General features: G+C 32.5%; 2 protein-coding genes across 2 annotated transcripts in view; both read right to left on the minus strand.

Annotated features, from left to right (window-relative positions):
• LOC140446017 (L-dopachrome tautomerase yellow-f2-like) overlaps positions 1-7,018 on the minus strand; it is a 30,984-nt gene extending 23,966 nt beyond the window's left edge. Inside the window, exon 1 of the mRNA XM_072538510.1 lies at positions 6,715-7,018. Within this exon, the coding sequence (XP_072394611.1) occupies positions 6,715-6,958 (244 nt within the window). The 5' untranslated portion in view covers positions 6,959-7,018. The remainder of the gene's footprint in view (positions 1-6,714) is intronic.
• A 4,050-nt stretch (positions 7,019-11,068) lies between these two features.
• On the minus strand, positions 11,069-22,974 carry LOC140446665 (uncharacterized). The gene is made up of 3 exons (XM_072539256.1): positions 22,937-22,974; positions 22,475-22,880; positions 11,069-11,209 (listed from the first exon to the last, which is right to left on the minus strand). Exons 1-3 carry the CDS (start codon positions 22,972-22,974, stop codon positions 11,069-11,071), a joined length of 585 nt encoding a protein of 194 aa, XP_072395357.1.
• Positions 22,975-24,126: the final 1,152 nt, after the last annotated feature.

Genomic DNA, 24,126 nt, shown 5'->3' on the forward strand with positions numbered 1-24,126 from the left:
CTCTTATTCGTTTACTTTCGTAAGGTCTCCAATGTTGTATTGTGGTATTCCAACGTTGGTCTTTTTGTCTAGCAGTGTGGCTCGCGAAGCTCCATTTAAGTTTGGCAATTTTTGTTGTTATGTCCTCGACTTTTGTTTTGGATCCGCATTTCCTCATTTTGGTTCCCTTTGTCAAGTTTCAGGATTTGGCCTAGGTAGATATATTCCTGGATTTGTTCTATCTCACTGCCATTTATAGTTATACGTCTAGGGTCATCTGTGTTTGTCATTATTTTTGTTTTTTTCATATTTATTTTTAGGCCGACATATTGGGAGCTGGCTGCTAGTTCCCCCGTCATAATTTGCAGTTCCTCGAATGTGCTCGCTTTAATCTGAGGTTATTTAACTTGTTGCCATTAATGTTAATGCCATAGGTTGACCAATTTGTAGTTTTGAAGACGTCTTCTAGGGCTAGGTTGAAAAGCTTTGGCGATATTACGTCTCCTTGTCTCACTCCTCTCTTAATGGGGATCGAATTTGTATTTTCGTCTAGTTGTACTATCATAGTTGCATTTTCATATATATTATGTATCAGTTGACTATATCTCGAATCTATTCTACAATTATTAATAGCTTGCTCTATGGCCCATACCTCGATACTATCAAACGCCTTTTCATAGTCGACGAAGGCAAGAAATACGGGTAGTTGGTATTCATTTGCCTTCTCTATCAATGTTCGCATTGTCAGCAGATGGTCTGATGTACTATTTCCTTTGCGGAAGCCAGCCTGTTCAATCAGTCAAGTATACAAACAATAGTTTGTATACTTGATTGAGCAACGATATAGGTCTATAATTCTGTAGATCACATTTGTCCCCTTTTTGTGTAAGAGTATTACTAGAATCTTGTTCCAGTCTTTAGGGATCTTGTTATTATGGAGACGTCTATTGAATAGCTCTGTTAGTACAGGGATTGTTAATGTTTTGCTTGTTTTCAAGAGCTCGGCAATTATACCGAGCTATATTTATAGATATAGATGCCAATAATATACTAATATATTTGTAATTTCTTGCAGGTATTTTATTCAATGTTGTCTTACCTAATTAGGATTGTTTTGATAGCAAAGTATTACTTTGAAATTTAATTTAGGTGTTATAATTATAAAGATTGCTGTAATCTTCTGACATAAAATCTGCTGTCATAGTCAAGTATAAAGGTATTTTCAAATGAAACTCACTTCAACGGAACATAGAGATTTTGTTTGTCTCCATATTAACATTTTTTCTTTTATCTTAGTAATATATTCATTATTGTTATATAAATAGAATATTTAACCCAATTTTTCAAGGTTGATTTACCAAAGAGTGTTATTTTTCTTAATATGTTATTACTTGTTTCCGAGAACGACATTTTCTAAATTAACCTTGGATGTGATAATTTTCCTCCGGCATGATACATTACAAAGGAAGTAGTAAGGTCAGTTTAACACAATTTTAAAAATCTTAATCGTTTAAAATATTTACATAAATATCACTGCTGATCTTTTTATATTGATCGAAAAACTGATACGGTAACAAAATTCAATAAAATTTTTATAATGACGAATACAAGTATAAAATACTTTTTGTTGATGATGTTTTTTTAAATAATCTTAGACAAAAAGGTAACTAACACACAATTATTTATAGTTTGCTAATACGATTAAAATTATTCTGTAGTGCATAATAAGAAAATAAACTATTCCAGAGCGTCTATCGTCATTGTGTTCTGTACACTCCTTTCCATAACCTCACATATCGGTACATTTCTTTATCAAAGCTGCTCATTCCTGTTGTTTTTCCGATGTTATTTTATAACTTGTTTTTTTATGTTCTTTGATTTTTACGCTGCTTCACAAATCCTTATTTAGGGCTTTAAGAAACTTCAGGCATAGAAACCTTTGGTCACTTAATTTTCTATTCTAGTTGTTATTATTGTGTTTATATACTTCTTCTTTTTCTTACCCTTTTTCCCACTTTTTAATAAGAAAATGCATGTTTAAACTTCGGTTCGGCAAGTGTTTTTAGGTCGTCCAATGCTTCTTTTACCTTTTGGCGATTTATCTTGAGATATTCTTACTGGTCAAAATTATACAAAGACACTTCAAAATATGCATCAGTCTCAGAACACAGGAAACATGCAATCAGAGGGGCAGAACCAAACATTATCGGAAGAGAAGTTAAGTAGTAGTAGTATTAGGCTCTCAAGCAACTAAGAAGCAAAAAATCTTCAGGGGTCATTAGTCAACATGATATGGATCACAGGTGAATGGCCTGATAAGTAGTACGAATCAACCTTTATCAATATCCATAAAAAGTAATACTAACCGTATGCAGAAATTACAGAAATACTGCCCTTATTCCTCATGCAAGCAAAATTCTGCTACATATAACTAATAAACAACTAAAAAACTTTCTACTTCCAGAGACAGAATAATTCGGATTCGTACCAGAAACAGGAACGAGGTGATCCCTTCTGGAGTATAATGGAAAATATGGGAGTGCCTAACCACCTAGTTAAGCTAATAAGAAATCTGTATGATAAAAGCCAAAGCCAAAGTTCAAATACACGGAATGTATTAAGAAGCGTTCAAAACAAAGAAAGAAACTAGACAGGGCTGCATACTTTCATCATTATAACACATTCTAAATATATAATGAGCAAAATAGTAGACGAATGGGATGGAGGAATCACTATAGAAGACAGAAAAATTAGCAACCTGCGATACGCAGATGATACACTTATACTAGCGGCAAATTAAGTTCAAATGATTACCATCACTGATCGGTTAAGCCGGATAAGCAAAAAATTTGGACTTCATTTATATATTATCGAAACAACGTAAGTTGTTTAGATTTTACATCTATTTTTATTCCTTTTGTCAGTCAATCCAAACTCTTAAAAGCACGATGAAGAGGTTGCTAGTGAGAGCACATATTCATGGATGTTAGAGAAACAGGTTATACCCACAAGCCATGTTAAGTTGTTGTAGATATTTATTAAGACAAAGATTGGGCGACCATTTTTACTGTTTATAAGTTATAAGGCATGATCAGGCCCTCAAGAAACCAAAGGACATCAATATACGAAATTATCTCAGTGTATTATTAGTTAGATAATACTAATAGAGCTTTGGACTACATAAAAAGGTCAAAGAAATTTCGAGTATATACAAAACACAGCGTGAGACTCGCCTGAAGAATGATCAAAGAAACTACGTTCATACTCAGGAAGAACTAGGTAAAATCTGGGCAAACTATGCTTCGTGCCTCTTTGCTCTCTGCCAACTACTAACCTACCCACGGAAAATTTATCCGGCCCTCCCATTATTCGCGCCGAGGTGGAGTACGCTATAAAAGTAGCAAAACTAGGCAAGGCCCCTGGACCGGATGGAATTACTACGGAAGCCATAAAAATGTTGGAAGATGATAACATCGACATGCTGGTAACAATTTTCAATGTAATATTTACATATACATAATAACACCGGCCACATTCCAACGGATTGGCTTTATTCAACCTTTATAATGATCCCTAAATCACAAAGAGCGACAAAATGCAAAGAACACAGACTGATAAGTTAATGAGCCATTTGCTTAAGGTGTTTCTTCGCATTCTTCACACAAGAATGTTCAGAAAACTGGAAGATCTAAGCGGTGAGACACAATTTGGTTTCAAGAGCGGACTGGGTACACGTGAAGTAGCTTTCTGCTTGAATACGCTTGTACAAAACTGCATGGATCAACGAAAGGATATAGTCATAACATTACTCGGTCATGAAAAAGCATTTGACACCGTAAAACATGACGCAATGATAAAAATGCTACATAACGCTAACATTGACGAGACAGACATAAGAGTTCTAGACAGACATAAGAATCTCTATTGGAATCAAAAAGCACGAGTGAAACTGAACAAATCAACCAACACAGAAGAATTTGAAATTTTAAGAGGGGTGCGACAGGAGTGTATTTTGTCTCCTATGCTCTTCAATCTCTATGTGGAGAACATTTTTGCAGAGGCACTGGAAGGCTCTGAGTGTGAAATAAAGGTAAACGGGTTCCCGATAAACAACATTCGTTACGCCGACGACACCGCGATAATAGCAGACAACGAACATGATATGCAGTTGATGTTAAATAAAATAAACACCGTAGGAAAAATATATGGCTTGAAAATAAATACTGGAAAAACTAAATGCATGGCAATAAGAGAAAACGCACTTTTAAGAATACAACTGCAAGTAGATAATGGTCCAATCGATCAAGTGAAAACATTTAAATACTTGGAAATGATGATGACCGATGGGATCCTCAACAAGAAATAAAATGCCGTACCGAACAAGCAAGACAAGCTTTTATCAAATTTAAACCGCTACTATGTAACCGCAATCTTTCCTTCAATCTCCGCTATAGGATGGTTAAATGCTGTGTATGGTCCATATTGTTATACGGCATGAAAATATGGACGTTAAGAGTACCTTCCATTAATAAGTTGGAGGAATTTGAAATGTGGACGTTGCGAAGAATAGAGTGAGGGTGAGCAACGAGGAAGTCTGAAAAAAGGCAAATACTGAGAGAGAACTACTCAATTTGATCAAGGTACGAAAAATTGGATACCTCGGCCATATTCAGACAGGAAAAAAATACGATCTTCCCTCAACTAACCATCCAAGGAAAGATTAAAGGCAAGAGAGGAGTAGGTCGCAAACAAGTGTCGTGGCTACGGAACATGAAGAACTGGACAGGCATAAATAACACTGGCGATCTTTTGCAAAAGACAGACGTCTTGCCTTAAGATAATTCGCCAATACCAACGAGCATACCCATGCGTTTAGGATACTTGGACTGGGCCACTGTAAACAACCTTAGCTATGTTTTGAAAGAGCTGAGTTTTGATAAATATTGCCTATGTGTTCTGATATTCTTTAGTCTCTTGAGGGCCTGATGATGCTGTATAACTTGTAAACAGCGAAACTGATCGCTCAATATTTGTCTTAATAAATACCTACAATAACTTAACACGGATTGTGAGTATAAGATCCTTTTCTCTAATATTCATGAATATATGCTCACACCAGCAACCTTTTTATCATGCTTTTAAGAGTTTGGAGTGTCTGACAAAGGGAATAAAAAAAAGTAGATTAAGAAAATGTAAACAGCTTACTTTTCGCCAATGATATAGTCATAATAGGTAGTCATTTAGGAATGGCAAATAAGATGGTACAGGAATTACATTGTTTCTACATAATATATCTCGAAAACAAAAAATAATGACAAATTTAGTACTCAACGAGAAAATCAGTACTGGTGGCCAAGAAATAGAACTGGTAGATCAATGGAAATACCTAGAATATGAAATTAAGATTGGCAGAGATAATCAGACCCATGAACTAAAGAGAAGAATCAGTATTGGATGGGTAGCATACAGAAAACTAAAGAAAAAATTTAAAAGTGAGCTGCATACATGCCTGAAGGGAAAAGTATTTGATTAATGTGTCCTCCCAGTATTGACATACGGAGCAGAAACACTTACCTTAATAAAAGCCCCGGCTACTAAACTAAGAGTCACACAGAGAATAATAAAGCGATCTATGTTAGGAATAACTCGGCTACACAAAATAAAAACGAAGAGATCAGGAGAAGACCAAGGAGACTGACTTCATCGAAAGGATAGTCAGACTAAAGTGAAGATAGGCAGGACACATAGCTAGAATTGCAGATCGACAATGAACAATGAGGTTATTGGAATTTAGACCAAATAAGAAGTCTAAATAAAAACTGGATGAGAGCAACGCAAGAAAGAAAGGAAAACACGAGGTAGAGGTATCGTGTTATTTTTATATGTTTCATGTTTTAAAAGTTTTTTTTTATATATTTTGTATTTGATTCTTTTTATTAGTTGGAGGCTAGATATTTTGTTGTGTTTTTTTTATCTGAAAATCATTGGAAGGGGAGAAATGGCATAAGGTATACCTCGTAAGGACTGAAATAGAACCAAGAGTTGCACAAATCCATCAACATACACCCCTTTTAACGTTTAAGCAAAGTTTAATACCCTCGAATGAAGAAGAAGATGAACTTTGTATGAAAAGAAAAAAGCAGCACAAATACATATTTTCATTTTCATATTATCCAAATCATAAAAATGTAGAATCTTCTAGTGATCACCCGATAAAGTTAAACTTTACTTTACTGAAACAGTTAATGAGAACTTTTTTATCTAATGGTCACATCAATGATATAGATTTTGTTGAGAAAAAAAAAGGTAAACGAAATGTTATTCAAACTTACACAAAATTCAGAAGACCAACAACGAAAAATAAGTTAAATGAACAGTGCATGTTTTTACAAGTGTCCAATACATTAACAAGATATAGACCGATTTGGATTCAGGACTATGGAAAAATAATAAAATAAATAAAAAGTATAAAAATCAGCCAAACGAAGAAAAATAATCGCCGACAAAAAAGTTAAAATAATTTAAAAAATACACTTATTAGAATACTTTCTACATAAAATTAAAAAAAAAAGAGTAGAATGCCCTAATAATTACGTACCTCTAGAGAATGCAAAACTAAAGTAAGCGAGCAAAAATAAAAAAATAAATGAGAAATTTAAAAAAATGCAGCCAAAAAGAATGAAGAGAAGAGAACACAAACATTTAGGAAGTAAATTAAACAAATTAAGTACCTACCATGATTATAATCGATTCCTTCCGAGGGATTCCATCCGCTGTTGGGTAAATTAGGATCCTCGTATATTATAGGACTGCTACTACCCCCAGCGTACCTTTGCACTCTGTTACGAGGTCCATTGCTACCTTGACCTCGACCGGGCCAAGCGTAGGTGATCCTGTGCCAAGTAAATTCTTCTTTCAGGCCTGTACCAGACACAAAAATTGCCAATAACGAAAAAACACAAACCGTAAGAGTTCGCATTGTGAGCACGTATGATTGTTAAGAATCTATGTATGTCATTGGACTGATCAAGACTGCGGATTGCGTTGTTGATATAAATAAGTAATACCGGAACAGTGGCGGGGAAGTGTTTCTTGGGAAGTACGGAATTTGGATAGTATTTTCAGAAAACTGGCATGCAAAAGTTTTAGAGAATATTATCAATGAAATTATCAAATATAATGAATTACAGAAATAAACATATTGCTTTTAAAAAAGCAACAAATTTCTTAAGAACAATACGTTACTATATATTGTATACGTAAAATACTGCAATATCATGGTTGTTAATTAATATTTATTTTTTTATTTATTCCGATTACAATTGCAATATGTGTTGGAATATCCCAAAATATACACAAACAGTATAAATATGAGATGTAACAACAACTTTTTTAAATGATTTTTTAATAGAAAATATTTTTATGATGTTACCTAAAGGATTTGATTCATCAGAACATGAAAATAAAGTCTTAAAGTTAAAAAAAAAGCAATTTACGGGTTAAAACAGTCATCCAGAGCCTGGTATGAAATTGATGACATTCTTCTTAAGCAACTAGGATATAGAAGATCCGAATTGGCATATTATTTACATACTAAGACAGATAATAAACTTTTAATTTAATAATTGTTACAGTTTACGTAGATAATTTCTTTATTTTTTCTAAAGATCAAACTGAAACACTTAAAATAAAAGCTGAATTAGGTTAAAGGTTTTAGATTAAAGATTTAGGACAAATTAGACATTGTCTTGGTATAAGGATAACCATTGACAAACAAAATTATATGATAATTTAAGAGCAAAAGCGGGTAGCGGGTAGCGGGTTGACACTTTTTTACGATCTCGGTAGAGAATAGGCCTACTTAAGGGAGGCGACCCTGCCCATGCCAGCCATGCTTTGCTCTTAATTCTTTACTGAGAGAAATCATGTCCCATCCCTTTGTCCTTCCAAAATCTAGTTACCTATTTCCTATCCCTACCTGGTGAAGGGCAGCAGCGACCATCAGAACCAGCTCAAGGTGCAGAGGAAATGATCCTTGACCGGCTTTAAACTGAAATACTACAAGCATGACTGAAGCAGTTTGAATGGTTATTATTCTGCGATGGGGAAGGCAATTTGAAACCACCCCATTATATTGCCCATAAATCTAAATGACAGACGGAAATAAGAAAAGGGCCCTCAGTCCGGGGGACTCTTTAATATAAGAGAAGGTAAGAAGAATCAACTACTATTGAGGTCCAAGGAAGTGAACAAAGGATCCAAATATATGACAGGATAGTACACATTGCCACCTAGAACGTACGCAGCTTATTTATGTCTAAGAAATTTGCAAACACTAAAGCCGAGATGAGAAGAATAAAAATGGATATCTTAACGATGAGTAAAGTAAGATGACATAGGACAAAAATAATGCTAGATAACGATGATTATGGGTGACTTTAACGCCAAAATTGGTCGTGATGTCGAAAGAGAAAACATCGGAACATACAATCTTGGTACCAGAAACAATAGGGGAGATAGAATGGTACAATTCTGCGTAGAGAACAACCTGTAAGTAGCCAACACCTTGTTTAGACAACATCCTAGAAGGCTACACACTTGAAAATCACCTTCAGACAGAAAAGATAAAATGGTTAGAAATTAAATTGACTTCATTTTGCTTGATAACAACTTGAAGAAGTACGTTAAATCTATTAATACATTAAATCTACAATTTTAATTTTGTTGGTTATGTGCCTGAATAGTTCAATTGAACTGCATCTAAATCATTCACGGAGATTGCGTAGCCACGAGATTTTACTCCTTCCTACGCTTCTTCTGCCTTTGATTTTACCCTGCATTATATTCCTTAGTAGTTCGTATTTTTCACCTCTCATGATGTGCCCCACGTATTCCAATTTCCTGATCTTTATGGAATTTAAAACTTCGCATTGTTTTCCTAGTTGTTCGAGAACTTGTTCGTTTGTTTTGCGATCCATCCATAATATTTTCAAAATACGTCGGTAACACCACATTTCGAATGCTTCTAGGCTTTTTGATTTTTTAGGTGTTACATTCTTCGAGTGTTACTATATGAAGTTGGAGTCTGGACACTGACGCAAGCCACAGAAGATGTATTGAAGCCTCTGAGATGTGGATCTACAGGGGGATACTAAAAATATCGTATGTGGATCACGTCACCAACCTTCACAGCGCATGAAAAAAGAAAAAGAAGTGCTTAATTTATTGAAATAACGTAAGCTTGAGTACCTCGGGCACGAAATGTGGAAGGAAGAAAAATATTGAATTCTTCAACTCGTTATGCAGGGTAAAGGACTTGGCAGAAGAGGACCGGGACGCCGTCGTATCTCGTGGTTAAAAAATCTCCGACAAAGGTTTGGGATGACCTCCGCGGAGCTGTTTCGCAGAGCAGTCAACAAAACCATGATAGCCTTGATGATCGCCAACACCCGGACCGGATAAGGCATTGAAGAAGAAGAACACTAATCAAAAAATATCAAATTTTCACCGTCGAGCTGATACAAATTTTATTGAACATTGATTTCGCGCGAGTTACTGACATTAAAACTTGACGATCGCTTCAAGCGTTTATTCTGAGAGAACAGTTCATTCTACAGAAAAAATGCTAAACATTTTTGTTCAAAATTATTTTAGCACATTTTTTATTTGAAATATTTTTTTCTGTGGCGTAAAGACTCTTGTTAAATTGATTTTTTTCTTCGTTTTTCCACCTCTACCAGGGGAGTTTTAGGAGAAAGCCCGAGGGTAAAAGTTGTAAACTTTTTTTCAACTTTTTTGGCATTCTAAATTTGACATTCCCAGCAAAATTCAGCTTGTTCGTATGATTTTTAGAGGTTTAGTGGCATTTTCGTCTCTGACGACTGAAGTATAGTATGAAGCTTGGCGCTAGTTTACAGTACAGCCTACCACTTTTTTCTTGCTAATGATTCTTATAGTATATTTGAAAAATAAGCTGGAGTAAATTCTCAGAATACTAATCTTCGAACCTCGAAATACATAGGCGTGCACATCTTCTAACTTAAACAAAAAGTTTGGGATAAATTTATTTGGATATTTAGAATAAAGAAATTAATCCAATCCAATACTGGTTTAAAATAAAAAGAGACACATAAAAAGAATAAAAATTCTATTAATTGTGAAACATACAGTTAACCCTTTGTGGCCGGAGTTAATTTTTTCTTTTTAATACTGATTTTTTTGGTTGATTTATGAACCGGTACACATAATAAGAGATATTTTTATAGAAAAAAAATTTATTTTTATTTAGTTTTTTCAAAAACATGTGGTTCCATAAAGTGACCACTAGGAAACTAGACCAAAATCAGAAGCAATTCTTTTGGTGAAATTTATAAAAACCAAAATCAGAAGCAATTCTTTTGGTGAAATTTATAAAAACAATTGTTTTTTTTTTCACTTAAACAGAGTCCATCACGACATGTAGAACAATGCCACCTAGAACGATGTGGTTGCGCACGCGTACTGCAATGGGCACAACGAACCTTATTTCCGTGGATTGGAAGATGGGCACATTTATCATATTTTATTTTAGGGGGAACTATAGTCTTAAATTTATTTGGTACACCTTGAGAACTCTTTCTGCCCTTTTTATCTGGATCTGGTTGTGCTCCAATTAATCCCAACGCTACAGCCAATCTAAAGTCTTTCAGAGAGAAACTTGTTACGTTTTCTACCCGGTCTCTATATAAAATATAACTATTTACTACAGATAGATCCAGAAAATGCCAAAACAACCTATACCACCATTTCTTAGACTTGCGATTTATTTTGTTTAAAGAAATATACATATCTGACTGGTCGACATACCCCATATGCTTGTTATAGTCTTTGACTATTTGAAGACAAGCAATGTCTTAAGAGGTACCTTGTTTTTTCTGGAAACAGTTTGGATATCATTTGGGTTGTGGAAGTTACTGAGAAATAGAACTGGCTTGCTGTCCATCCACTTTAGATATACTAGACCTTCTTCAGTGATCCTTCATTCTGAAGTTCCTTTTGCCATTTTTGTTTTATCGTTGACTAAATTTGTTGGCTGATTCTTACGTTTTTATTATTCTCTCTTATTATTTGATATGACTTGAAACTCGTCATCCTCAAACTCATCTAATTCATCTTCAGATGGAGCCCCTGAAGTGACAGATTCTAAATCTGATGCATCTGAGGCCAACTTCCTAATGCCCATGACCAACACCTGAAGTAAAACAAAAACAGAGATGTAGGCATATCCCACTGACCTGGTGGTTCCATAGAAGAACCACACATTTTATTTGCAAATAGTAAATTTATGCTAAGTTTTACAAACACCAAATTATCAAATATCACAAAAGAACCGCATAACAAACAGAAATATCAAAAAACTTACCGAATAAATTGCTGATTTCAAATAAAATATATCGTTTGTCGTTCTTCACTTCACAACACTCGTGACTTATACAAAACAACTGTCGATTAGTGTGTCTGAACAATAAAATATTACGGCGGCAAGATTTGTATGAAGTGGGGATATACACAGAAATGCACTCCGACAGTGTGGTTCCAAGCAATCACTTCTAGGCCGTTAACAAAAATTATTTTATTTGTGGTATCTTCATGGAACCACTAGGCCCCAAAGGGTTAATATAAAATAATAAAATACAATAAATTATACTGAAAAGTAAAATACATACACAAAACTGTTAGTTTTTATACATTCCTATTAATAATTAATAATATTCTTAATAGTAATATTATAGAAAATAAAAATGAAAGTTATATTAGGAATAAAAAAAATAAATAAATAAAAAATAAACAATGAAGTTGACTGTAATTAGTTCAAATGTATAATAAACTTCTGAGCTACACTTTAACATTAAGCTTCCTCATATTCTTTTTCAGACGAAGTGTTATCCGATCCGGGATGAATTATTATAGGTTCTATACTGCTATCTATTATATGATCAAGCTCACACATATTTTTCTCAATATCAATAATGTGATTAATATATTTTTGCCAATGTTCAGTCGTTACTTTGGATATTGATTTATAAAAAAGATTAGTAACATCTGACAATTTAAAAGTTGTATTATTTCGAGCAACGTTACCTTTAACTTCGGCCCATACTAATTCAATCAGATTTAGCTCGCAATGATCCGGTGGTAGGCGAAGTATTTCAATTCCTCGTTTTTTGGCTATCTCCCCAATGACATATTTTTTATAATTTTGTTTATTAATTTTAGCAAGCTCTAATAATTCTGCTTTTGTCATTGTATCGTCAAAGATTAAATTCTTAGAAGGTAACCTCATTGAAATTTTATCTTTCTTTCATTGAGTAGTTGGTAAACGTTCAACTAATCTAGAGTGGTAACTTGCATTGTCCATCACAATAACTGAATTTTTAGGTATGAATTCAATCATCTGTTCGAAATATTCTTCAAACACTTCGTCGTTCATCTTTTCGTATTAATCACAGGTCTTTTTTGATTCCAACAAAAATAAACCCTCCTTAAGAAATCCATTCATACTACCTATATGGGCAACAATTAATCGTCGACCTTTACCTGTTGGTTCCTTGAAACCAGTTGAATATCCTTCCAGAAATGCTTGTCGACATGTTTTTATAGTTTTGTCTTTCCAAACTCTCCCTACAGTATGCCCTTCATTAACCCACGTTTCGTCTAAATAATAAATGTTATTATTTTCTGTCCTCATTTTTTTTTATTTTTCTGAGGTAGTCTCGTCTCCATCACACAATTTCTTCGGAATCGATAAGCATTGACTGTCTGCCAACTTTTTCATACTTAAAGTTTAACTCATGCAAAACTTTCCAAAGTTTGTCTCTACTTATTGTGGGTAAATCGGGATCATCGGTAATGGCTTGTGAAACTTTATCTAAAGTTGGTATTTGTTTAAAAAAAAAATGAGTGGACCATTCTACGAATTGCATTTTTGAGAAATTCATGGACATTCACTTTTGACAATTTTGGTCTTCCTGTTTGCGGTTTGGGTGGGGTTATACCAGTTAATTTTTCCTCTTTGAAAATGTTATATACAGTTGATTTTGAATATCCCATTACTTTAGACGAAATTTCAACTATACTATCAACAGAATTGGAAGGATTCTCTTTTGATATATTCGTTGTTATCGTCGTTTTTCTCTTTATATGATAATTCAACTATTATTTTTACGAAATAGTTCACACCATATACTACAATATCAGATATATTTATTGACGCTACTTAACATACAAAATTAACTTTCAAGAAATTTACAATACACTCCAAGAAACGTTTATATAAACAGATCTAAAGGTTACTAGCATTTTGATCATTAGATGTATTAGCAAATTCACTTGGAAGAAAAGAAGGTTAACAGAATTATGAATATATTAAACGACAAATATGAATACATCAATAAATAAAAATTCAGGAAATATTTATCTACATGGCGGCTGGTAAGTTAATTTTAGGATATGACAAAATCGGCAAAGTTACGCCAAGGATGAGATTTCTTCTTTTTTGAGTTCGGAATTAGCCATCGATTTGCGATCACTTTATCAGTGATTTATGATTACGACCGTGCGTCTTACATTCTTAAGTATTTTCTTCTTTTTTGAGTTCTGTTTGCAACTTTTAGTAGTTCTATCATTTTGCAGAGTATTTTTTTTATATGGCTTCGGCAGTTTGCCATACAGCCAGTTACATGATCTCCTAATCTCATTAGGAGTAGTAAAAAGTTTTTGAATTATATAAATTTAAAGTTGGGAAATCAGTACAACAATTAATAAAAAGAAGAGAAGAAATATATATACATACACATATATATATATATATATATATATATATATATATATATATATATATATATATATATATATATATATATATATATATATATATATATATATATATATATATATATATATATATATATATATATATCCATAAACACATACAATTAACATGGGTCACTCGCTTCACGTCCAGGGGCCCATCACGACATTATAATATATAACATACACAGGAGAACTAGGCCACGGTAAATAGTATTAAACATATAAAGAAGGTGAACAAAGGTAAAAAGTAAAAACAAAATTTTTTTTTGAACTAAAGAAAAATATTACATTTGGTCAAAAACTCGATTATGCAATCGTAAATATATCTATTTTAAGTCGCTACAGCTACGGCTGATAAAACGTTAAACGGAGATCTACCGGGTGTATGAACTATATTATTGTATAATAAGGTAGATTCCAAATTATATTTGGCACAACCAAAAATTACATGATCTAGGTCACCTTCTACTCCACATTCCACACAGTTTTTACTCTCGATCACATGAACTCTTGCAAGATAAGCAGGAAAACAAGCATGTCCAAATTTTAGCCTAGATATAGTTGTTATATATTGCCTAGGGACATTAGAAGTTCTATGCCAATGTGCAACAGGGACAGTTGTGTGTAAAGAAGTGTATCTATTTGGATTGGTAAAACAAAACTCAGATCATACATCATTTATATTTCAAAATTGCCTTGTGTGAACCAACCAAATCAGAAATGCTGGGTTGATATTCTGTGGCATCCACTGAATAAATACTTAATTTGGCTAGTTGGTCCACATGTTCATTATGTTTAATTCCACTGTGTGCTTTGGCCCATATAAATATCAAATTTTTTTATTTTCTTTAAATGTTTCACTAATTTTTTAATTATAATTATGTAAGGATTGGAGTATTTGGTTGGAAAAAAAGGTTGGTTAATAGCTATGAGAACTGACATGGAATCTGAAACACTAATAACGGAGGATTCCCTGTTAGAAACAAAAAGTAGGGCAAATATGGCAATTGCTTCCGCACTAAATGTGGAAATATTTGCTTTTAATTTGAACATTTTTTCTACCTTCTCCATGGGGATGTAAAAGGCACATCCTGTACCGTCTTCTGCTTTGGAGGCATCCGTGTAGATAGCACTGTAGTAATCCCAATTGGATAAGATGCCTGTTATAATGTTGTTAATTGCTCTTCCAGTGTTTACATAATTTGGTTTAATAAATTTAACGCTATAAAAAAAAGTTTCAAAATCATTTATATCTGTGTGTGATTTTAAATTAATAGCTTCATCAGCAGAAACTGTGTTTTCTCTAAGAGCTTCACATATGGTTAGAGTTCTTTATCCAATATTTATTCGTTAAATCATATTTGTTTAAATTTATTCATTCGGTATAAAGGAAAGTGTTCTGGTGTTTAGTTTTCAGTAAAAATTTTTCGGCCAAGAAATGTCTTCTAACAGAAATTGGAGGCTCAAGTGCTTCAACATATAGGGGCTCAATAGGAGTTGCTCTCATGGCACCAATACAGATCCGCAAGCACTGGTTTATAAATATGTTTAATTTGTTTAGTAAGATTTTGCAGAGTCTAACATTGGTTAATAGAGAAATTGTCAAGAAATATTTCAGTATATACCTCATTAGGCTCATAGTTCTTTGATCTCTGCACATTCAAGCATTTTTTTGCGGAGGAATAAAGGTAGATTTCAGCCAGTTTTTCTATATGTTGGTTGAATGATAAGTTCTTTTGAGTATCTAATTTTTATCTGCAATGTAACATGAAAAAATCCTGTTCCAATGAAATGTAATAAAAATTTTACAAAAAAAAAACATTTAATATATAGGAAACTATACTAAATTGAAGAAAAGTAAAAAGCAGTTGATTGTATGGATCTGAGAATTGCAGACTAACAGCGAAATATAATAAAGATTGGAAGCTGTTGAAATTTATGCAATCAGAAGATCACTTAGGATTACTTGAAAACTAGATATACGTAACTAATATAGGTATTATACATATATCTCACAAAATGCACATATTCATCAGGAAGTCCTTTCTTATTCAATGCACACAACATAAACTCTCGAGGTACTTGAGGCACAATATACATTCAAGGTTTTATCAATCAATCGAGGTAATCAAACTGCTAAGAGTTGGTACTTCTCATTGTTAGACCAGAGAACTAACGATTTTCAGATGTCGCTCGATGATAGAGGTATCTTAGAACTGCTTTTGATAAATTCTATGATAACAATATGTGTAATAAATATAATATGCAAAAGATTAAACGTAATTTTTTACTTAAACAGTATATAAACAATGTAAGATCGCTGTTTGATTTTAAATGCTAAACGTGAGGACCGGTTAATTATTAAGAAAAGTAACACAATTTGAAAACTATTATTAACTTTTCGAAAATGCATAAAAAAACTTTGAATTCATGAGAGAATAAGCACAATATCACAAATATATTTCAAAAATTCAACAAGTTTCACTTAATAAAAATATTGCAAAATTAAAATTGTTTATCGCAAAAAGCTTTTATCTACAACGGTGCTATGCGTAAACTATTGAGTCTATATAAATTCTAAAAGTACCAATTTGAAGAAAAAGGATTACTTGATCAAACTAAAGCATTTAACGATTAAAAGCTTTGTGTTTGGTTTAAATACTATACAATAAGTTTGCAAAAGCACCGTGGTTTTGTTTATAAACAATAAGAAATTTAAAAAGAAACATTTAAAAGATTAAGAGTTCAATACTGAACAAAAAAATTTAAAATCGATTTCTTTAAATTTGAGCCGTTCATAATGCGCCAAAGATAAAAGGTTTAAAAGCGGAGCAAAGTTACTATTTTCAAAACTTAAAAACTGAATTCTTAATTTAAATTTATAAAAGTCGCAATATCTCTGGTTCTAATCAACGAAATTTGATGTTTTTTTTTGAGGTACTTCGTGACAGATGATAAAAACGCATTTAGTTAATTGTTTATTTAACCGAGTAATTTGTTTAAACAATTTCAAATAAAGAATTATTTTGCAAAATTTTACTTTGGTCTTATTATTATTAGTTGAAAAACTTATGAAATTTTAAGCAACTTAAATATTTATGTATTATAGTTATAAATAATATCTTTTAAGAATAAATTTTACAACAAAATAATTTTTTATTTGAAAATCAAATCTATACGTGTTAGTTTTTCTTGAGTTGGGCTCATTATTTATACAACTACTTGTATGATTATAAGTAAAAATTATGGAATTAATCTGTATATAATATTTACATATTAGAATTTACATACTTAATTATACTATTTTTATTTATAATTACAAAGTTTCTAACAATTAATTTGTTTAAAATCTATTTGTAATATTTTTCAGTCAAGAGAAGTAATTGTAAAAATAATAAGCATAATTTAAGAAAAATTAACACGTATATTTTGATTTTCAAATAAAAATTACCTTTTTTTGTAAAACTTATTTTTAAAAGATATTGTTTATAACTGAGGAGCTTAGTATCAAAGACGGACAACTGATTTTTTTCAAAATTGGGTTATAAGGTACATTCTTATAGGATTTTTTCCGAGGAATTCTAATCTGAATTGAGTTCTTTTAAAATATATCAATAAATCATTGAATTTATTTACGAAGTTGAAAAATTTTTTTGAAGTTTAATTCTTTTTTCGTTACAAGTGATTTTATCCTGTAATAGACTAAATATATTCGTTTTCTCGTAGTTTAGGTTGTAATATACCATTCTGTCGAAACATTTCTATCAAATTGTCATAATGAGTGTTTAACAAAATGTTTTTTAAATGCTGTAATAGTTTAGTTTACTTTTTAGATCTGGGCATATAATGGCTAGTAAAGACGTGTTAAAGATATCCAGTATTACTGAATTTTTCAATAATGACAACAAAACTACTATTAATTATTTAAACTACGATAAAACGAATACATTTAGTCTTTTAGGGGATAAAATCACTAGCACTTAAAAAAGATTAAGCCGTTATGTAGAATAAACAAACATTAATTTATTTATTTTTTAAATTCGTAAATTGTTAATTAATTTTGAAATAACTTCGAGAAAAACAACAACAAAATACCCCAAATTATAGTAAAAAATAATTAAAGTTATAATCAAACAATAACATAACCTTCAAATAGTAATATTCATAGTAAATATCTTAATATTTTGACATTCTTACCTCACAAATTCTTATTGGACAAATCCACACAAATTACACAGAAATATTTGGAAAGATTTTTAAAGATTTTCTTAGCTTTTTCAGTAAAATTGTGATCTTACACTGTTTCTTATATTGTTTATAAGTAAAAAATTAAGTTTAATCTTTTGCATATTTTGTTTATATGTGTCACGAAAAAGGCTTTTTACTTTCTAATTTTTCTGGCCTATGCTTTGTTTCGTTGACTTGGCAACCTTTTGTAAATGATACAAGTTCATTAAAAAAAAAAAATAAAAGTTTACGTAATATTTTAAAAAATATATCACTATCAGAAGAAACAAATAAATATTTTATAGGGAAAAATTCGAGAAATACTTGACTCTGATATTTCCAGTTTGTAAATGTAAACTTTTGAATCCTACATTATTTTTTACATAAATTTTTAATTAGCCAACAATGTAAATATTGAAATAAAACGTTTGCCAACTATGAGTAAACATCCATCTTGTATTACTATAAAACCATTTATACAAAATCTATATTTAGTATTATTTACGTATTAAAATTTCCGGTAAAATTAATAAATCACATACTCAGCAACAAACGTTAAGCTAGGCTCATTTGACCTTCGGTGAAAAAATACACATAAATTCTGAAAATATCGTGATTCTCTATTTAATTACTTGTAATCGTGTAATTGTATGGGTGATTATTTTGAATCCGGAAGAACCAGATATAATAGGAATTAAAAATTACCAAGATGTAAACCGCATTTTCACAATTTATGGATTGCAACTATTACGAGCTTTGTCCCAAAACTCCCCGATCTTCGTTGATAAGATTGCAATGATTCGTTTAAGTAATGATTGGTGAATACTTTGTCATCGGTGTCTTAAGTCACTGGAACAATATGAAAATGAGCTGGCATATATTATCCTTTGGTACCATCCTTGCATTGGTTTTAATCGTCTGTATATTGCCGAAACGTTGCTTTTTAACCCTTAAATAGTCGCGTCACAAAATTTATTTAGTTATAAATTGTATTTAAAAACAATAAAAACTTAATTACTCTTTAGGTCTTAGTTTATACCTATGGCACCGTCAGCATTTGCCGCTGACTTGTCATCTCTCTATACGCCCGCACACCCACGTACAACTAACATCGGTGCGCGCTGGAGATGGAACATCGCAACAATATAAAACGCCGTGAAACAAGACATAGAACATAAAAAAATTACAAAAAACAAAAAACGTGCCGCGATTAACAAAAAAATAAAAAAACTACTAACAAAAAGGCGAAAGCCTACCAAAACACTAATAAAAAACACCAAAACCTGGGCACGAACGGACCACATCCTTAACCACCGAGTCGCCGAATTGGTCGCAGCCCAGTGCAAGCTGTTTAAGTTCAAACAACGATGTTAGAGTAGTAGATCACAACATTCACGATTCAAATAGCGTTCAGGGTTGTTCAAAAGCACAAAATATTCATGTAATGAAAAAAAAGGCAAAAATAAAAAGAAAATTGGGCAAACCCTAAGAAACTTTGGCAAGCAATCTACATATTCATCTTCAAAAATAGTTAATGCACGGCAAATGAGAAAACCGTGTGGACAAGAATGTCGCCTTAACTGTAATACCTATATTACACCAGAGTCGCGCCAAAACCTTTTTGACACCTACTGGGAAATGGGGAGTTTAATTCGTCAAAGAGACTTTACTACTAAAAGTTCAGTTCCGATAGTTCCTAAAATATCAGTCCAAAAAAATTGACATTAACAGAAAACTGAAAAATGCATTTTACTTTGAAGCAAATGTAAAGAAAATGTAAGGAAAAAAAATGTAAAGAAGAAATATTTTTTAAAAATACACTGGGTATCAATGACCGACCGATAAGGACCGTATTGGAACATAAAAATGAACATGGTATACCTAGTTACTACCGAACAAAGAGAAAGCACAATAAACACTCACGTATTTTAGAACAATTAATAGTTGATGTTAAACACAATATAAATAGGATACCCAGGTGGAAAGTCACTACTTACGTAAATAAACCTCAAAGGAATTTATAGATGGGGGTAAAACGCTCTCTGACTTGTACCGGAATTACAAGGAAAAGTGTATTAATACAAATGTTCAGTTTGTCAAAATATATATTTATGGAACATTTTAAGTCAAAATTTAATATAAGTTTCTTTGTACCCAAAAAAGATCAGTGCAACCTTTGCACAACCTATAAGAATGCAGGATCAACAGATAAACAAAGTTTAGAATAAAAATATCAGTTACATCTCAAAGAAAAAGATCAAAATCATAGAAAAAAATACTGATAAAAAAATTACGTTACGATAAGGGTTAATGATAAGGGTTACGTTGTAAGATCTACAGGCGGTTTTGCCGGTACCAATGGGTGAAGTTTCCGTCTTATATTACAAAAGTAAGTTAAATTGTCTAAATTTTACTATTTCGGAACTAAGCAAAGATCACACCGAGTGCTATTTTTGGAATGAAGTAGAAGGACAAGGAGGCGTCAACGAAATTGTTACCTGTGTTTTTAAATACTTGTCTTGAAGATTGAAGATGTCTCATTTAACACCTGATACGAACTTCATATTTTATTTCGATAATTGCTGAGGTCAGCAGAAAAATCAATTCATGATCTTAATGTATATTTTTGCTATTAAATTTCTACCCATAAAGTCAATAACTCATAAATTCTTAATGAACCTTTGTGTCTATACCCAGGTACCTGGGTATCCTTGGTAATTGTTTTATCTGAATCATTGACGATAGTATAAATATTTTTATTCGAGCTTTAAGTTATTCCTAAAATTATTTAGAACGAAGAGATTTATAATAAAAACTAAAGAAAAAAATGCATATAATATATTAAAATTACCTGTCAAAGTTTTTACACCATTACGTCCACACCCGTGGCACCCGGGTAACACTAATGTTTAGTAAAGTATGAAGCTCTGTCTAGTTTTTTTTTATAATAAAAGTGATATGGAAACGTAAATAAAAGTTACATTTTAAACACATTGTCCACACTTACTTATATTTACTGAGTGTTCGTTACATAGTGGACGATTATAGACATTACATGATTTTCGTGTCTTTCTTAGCCGCTTTTTCGCTAAAGACATACAAATGTAGCAGTTTCCAACAATTTTGAGGCGTCCAGTGGAATCTCGAAGTGGTAATGACTCTGTAGTATCACTTGAATCTGTAGGTAGAGGTTTTCCTAACATACACTCAATTCCTGACCTTGAGAAAAATTTCGGTATACATTTGGTACTTTAGATCTAGCAGAAATTGCAGGCATCACTAGTTGTTTCCCTAAGTCTTGTAGAAAATTCTACGCTTACTGGTTTCAGTAGAACTCTGTGGATTATTCTCTGTATAAATTATATAGGTTGCTAGGCAAGCTACGTCTAGGATATTGTAAAAGATGCCAACTGGCTAAGACCAAGACTGGCCAACGCAAAGTTCTGCGTTTAGTGGAATAATGAGAAACCATTTTGTCCATGTTGTCTACGCCTCCTTTAGTTGTATTATAGAACTGAATTATTTCAGGTTTATTTTTTGGGCCACTTACATTATCGTTGTCATGCATTGTTGACAGCAAGATAACGCTTTTTTTCTTTTTTGGTACATATGAACAAATAGTAACACGATTTGCACTGAATCCGTGTAATGACGATTCAGGCTTACGCTCTGGCGAAGGCAGCATTTCTTGTGGAATATATGGTTTGTTTCTTTTCAAAGTACCAACTAATGATAAATTCCAAGACAACAGGAGACGGGCTAGTGGAAGAGTTGTGAAAAAATTATCCATTGTTATGTTTCGTCCAGAATTTTTGTATCGGTAACACAAATCTTTTACTACGCGTTCACCTTGATTAGTTTTACGTAAAGTCGAATTTTTTCCAGTATAAATTTGTCCAGTAAGTAAATACGAATTATTGGCGTCACAAACCCACCAAACGTTGATGCCATACTTGGCAGGTTTTGCTAACATATATTGCGTGAAACGTGTCCTACCTCTAAAAGGAAATAACTGTTCATCCACAGTAAGAGAATCCGACGGTACATAGTTACGACGTAAATTATCATTGAGAAGATGGAATATATCTGTAATAGCTGCAGCTTTATCATTTTGCAAACGTTCTGCACGTGTTTTGTCATTGTCAAACCGTAAGAATCTGCTGATGCTCCAAAAGCGATTTATGCCCATACTTGCTCGGTACAAAGGATGAGAGTCTGTTTTCCATAAATCTTTCGAGTGCTCTGAATTTGAATGCCGTACTCCTGCTATAATAAGAATACCTAAGTATGCATCAAATTCTTCTGTTGTGAGTGACTTCCAAACATTTCGAGGTTTGTCGGGGTTTTCAACATTATACTTTTCACAACCGCTATTAGCTTTTCGATTGGATTCGCGTATAATTATGTCACACATTACGTCACTGAAAACACATTTAAATGTATCTCTAATCGAAAGAGTTTTAGTAGAACGTACTGGGCCCGTTTTTTCACGCAAAAGGTTACGTTTCAGTGTTCGACTTGCAGTAAACGGTTTTCGTTGCCAAATCGTTTTATCTTTTGCAACCAGAACATCACTTTGGGAAGAACTTTCTTGAAAATCGTCAAAATCTTCATCACTACTATCGTCGCCGTCGGTATCGATTTCAATCTTATTATTGATATCAGTAAAAACGTCCTCTACGTCAGAAGCTTCATCTCCATCCGGTTTGCTTTGCGAAACATAGTCCTCATCTGATTCCTGGTTTTCGATATTTTTGTCTACTTCCTCATCTATATCGTCTATAAATTGTTGCAAGTACTTCTGTTGCTTTTCATACGTCATTCTAAAATTGAATGATCGATGTATAAAATATTGTAAAAATAAACAGTAATAACTTACCTTCTAAATTCGCTAGCACTCACTTCTCTTCTTGCCATTATTACAAGTAAACGCATATAGTCACAAAAATATTAACAACTTGTAAGCACAGTTAAATAAACACTGATAGCAAACAAAGAAAAATCCCAATTGTCTGTTATTTTCGGAATGTACAAGCGAAGTTTACCGAAACAATGCTGGGTACCTGGGTAGCACGGGTATAGACTCCCGTATCAGGTACTTGGGTATTGACATAATGGTTAAAAGACATACCCAAAATGAAGGATATTCGGTACATTCAACCATTGAGAGGCAAATTAAACAGATTTTAAGGTCTGGGCCTATCTATGTCCCAGATCAATATGTGACAGCAATCCGAAGTTCAAAGAAGAAGGATAACCCATTTACTGTAAACGAAATGAATCACTCTGATTTTTATGATATAAAATCGGTGTCACAATTTGCTTTTACTAAAAACACACACAGGGAGAAGATAACATTAACAGACATAAAAATAATGAAAGTAGACGTCGTAGACGACTCTGATAAAGTCAGATATTTTATAAGACGTCCTATTTACAGGACGATTTTAAATAAATTAATTTGGAGTTGAATAAGATAGGAACTCGCAAATCAAATCAAGGACAAGGTACTCCACCACAAGCACATAATGAAGTGCACTTATGTGTTAATTGTAATTATAACTATGCTTTTTTCTCTTTGTATAGTAATAATTTACCCTTTCATCATCATCATTGGCTCCACAACCCATGGTGCGTCTTGGCCTGCTCAAGGATAAGTCTCCATTCTTTCCTAATCTTCGCCTTGGCTTTCCAGTTTACCCTTTAGTGCCCATTAATTAATAATAATGTTTAACCGCACGTAATCTGTATGAATATGGAATAGTGTCACTATACAGAATTTTTGAACAGTTACCAATTTTAATTTTATTTTTTTAAAAAACTAAAAAAACAGCTTTTTTAACCTAACCTATAATAAAATCACTAAACATTTATATGAAGACGACCTAATAGTGGTACTGAACATGTTCTGCAAGAAATTTATTTGTAAATGCCCATTAAATGCTTTTACATGCTTGATACTCAAAAATTACATTTTTTGTATAGTGTCAGTCTTATTATCAATGTGCTAAACAATGCTAGACAGAATTGCTGCGGTTATAAAGGCGCGTGGCAATGTAACCCCATATT

This window comes from Diabrotica undecimpunctata, chromosome 7 (genome assembly GCF_040954645.1).
Source record: "Diabrotica undecimpunctata isolate CICGRU chromosome 7, icDiaUnde3, whole genome shotgun sequence".
Classification (NCBI taxonomy): domain Eukaryota; kingdom Metazoa; phylum Arthropoda; class Insecta; order Coleoptera; family Chrysomelidae; genus Diabrotica; species Diabrotica undecimpunctata.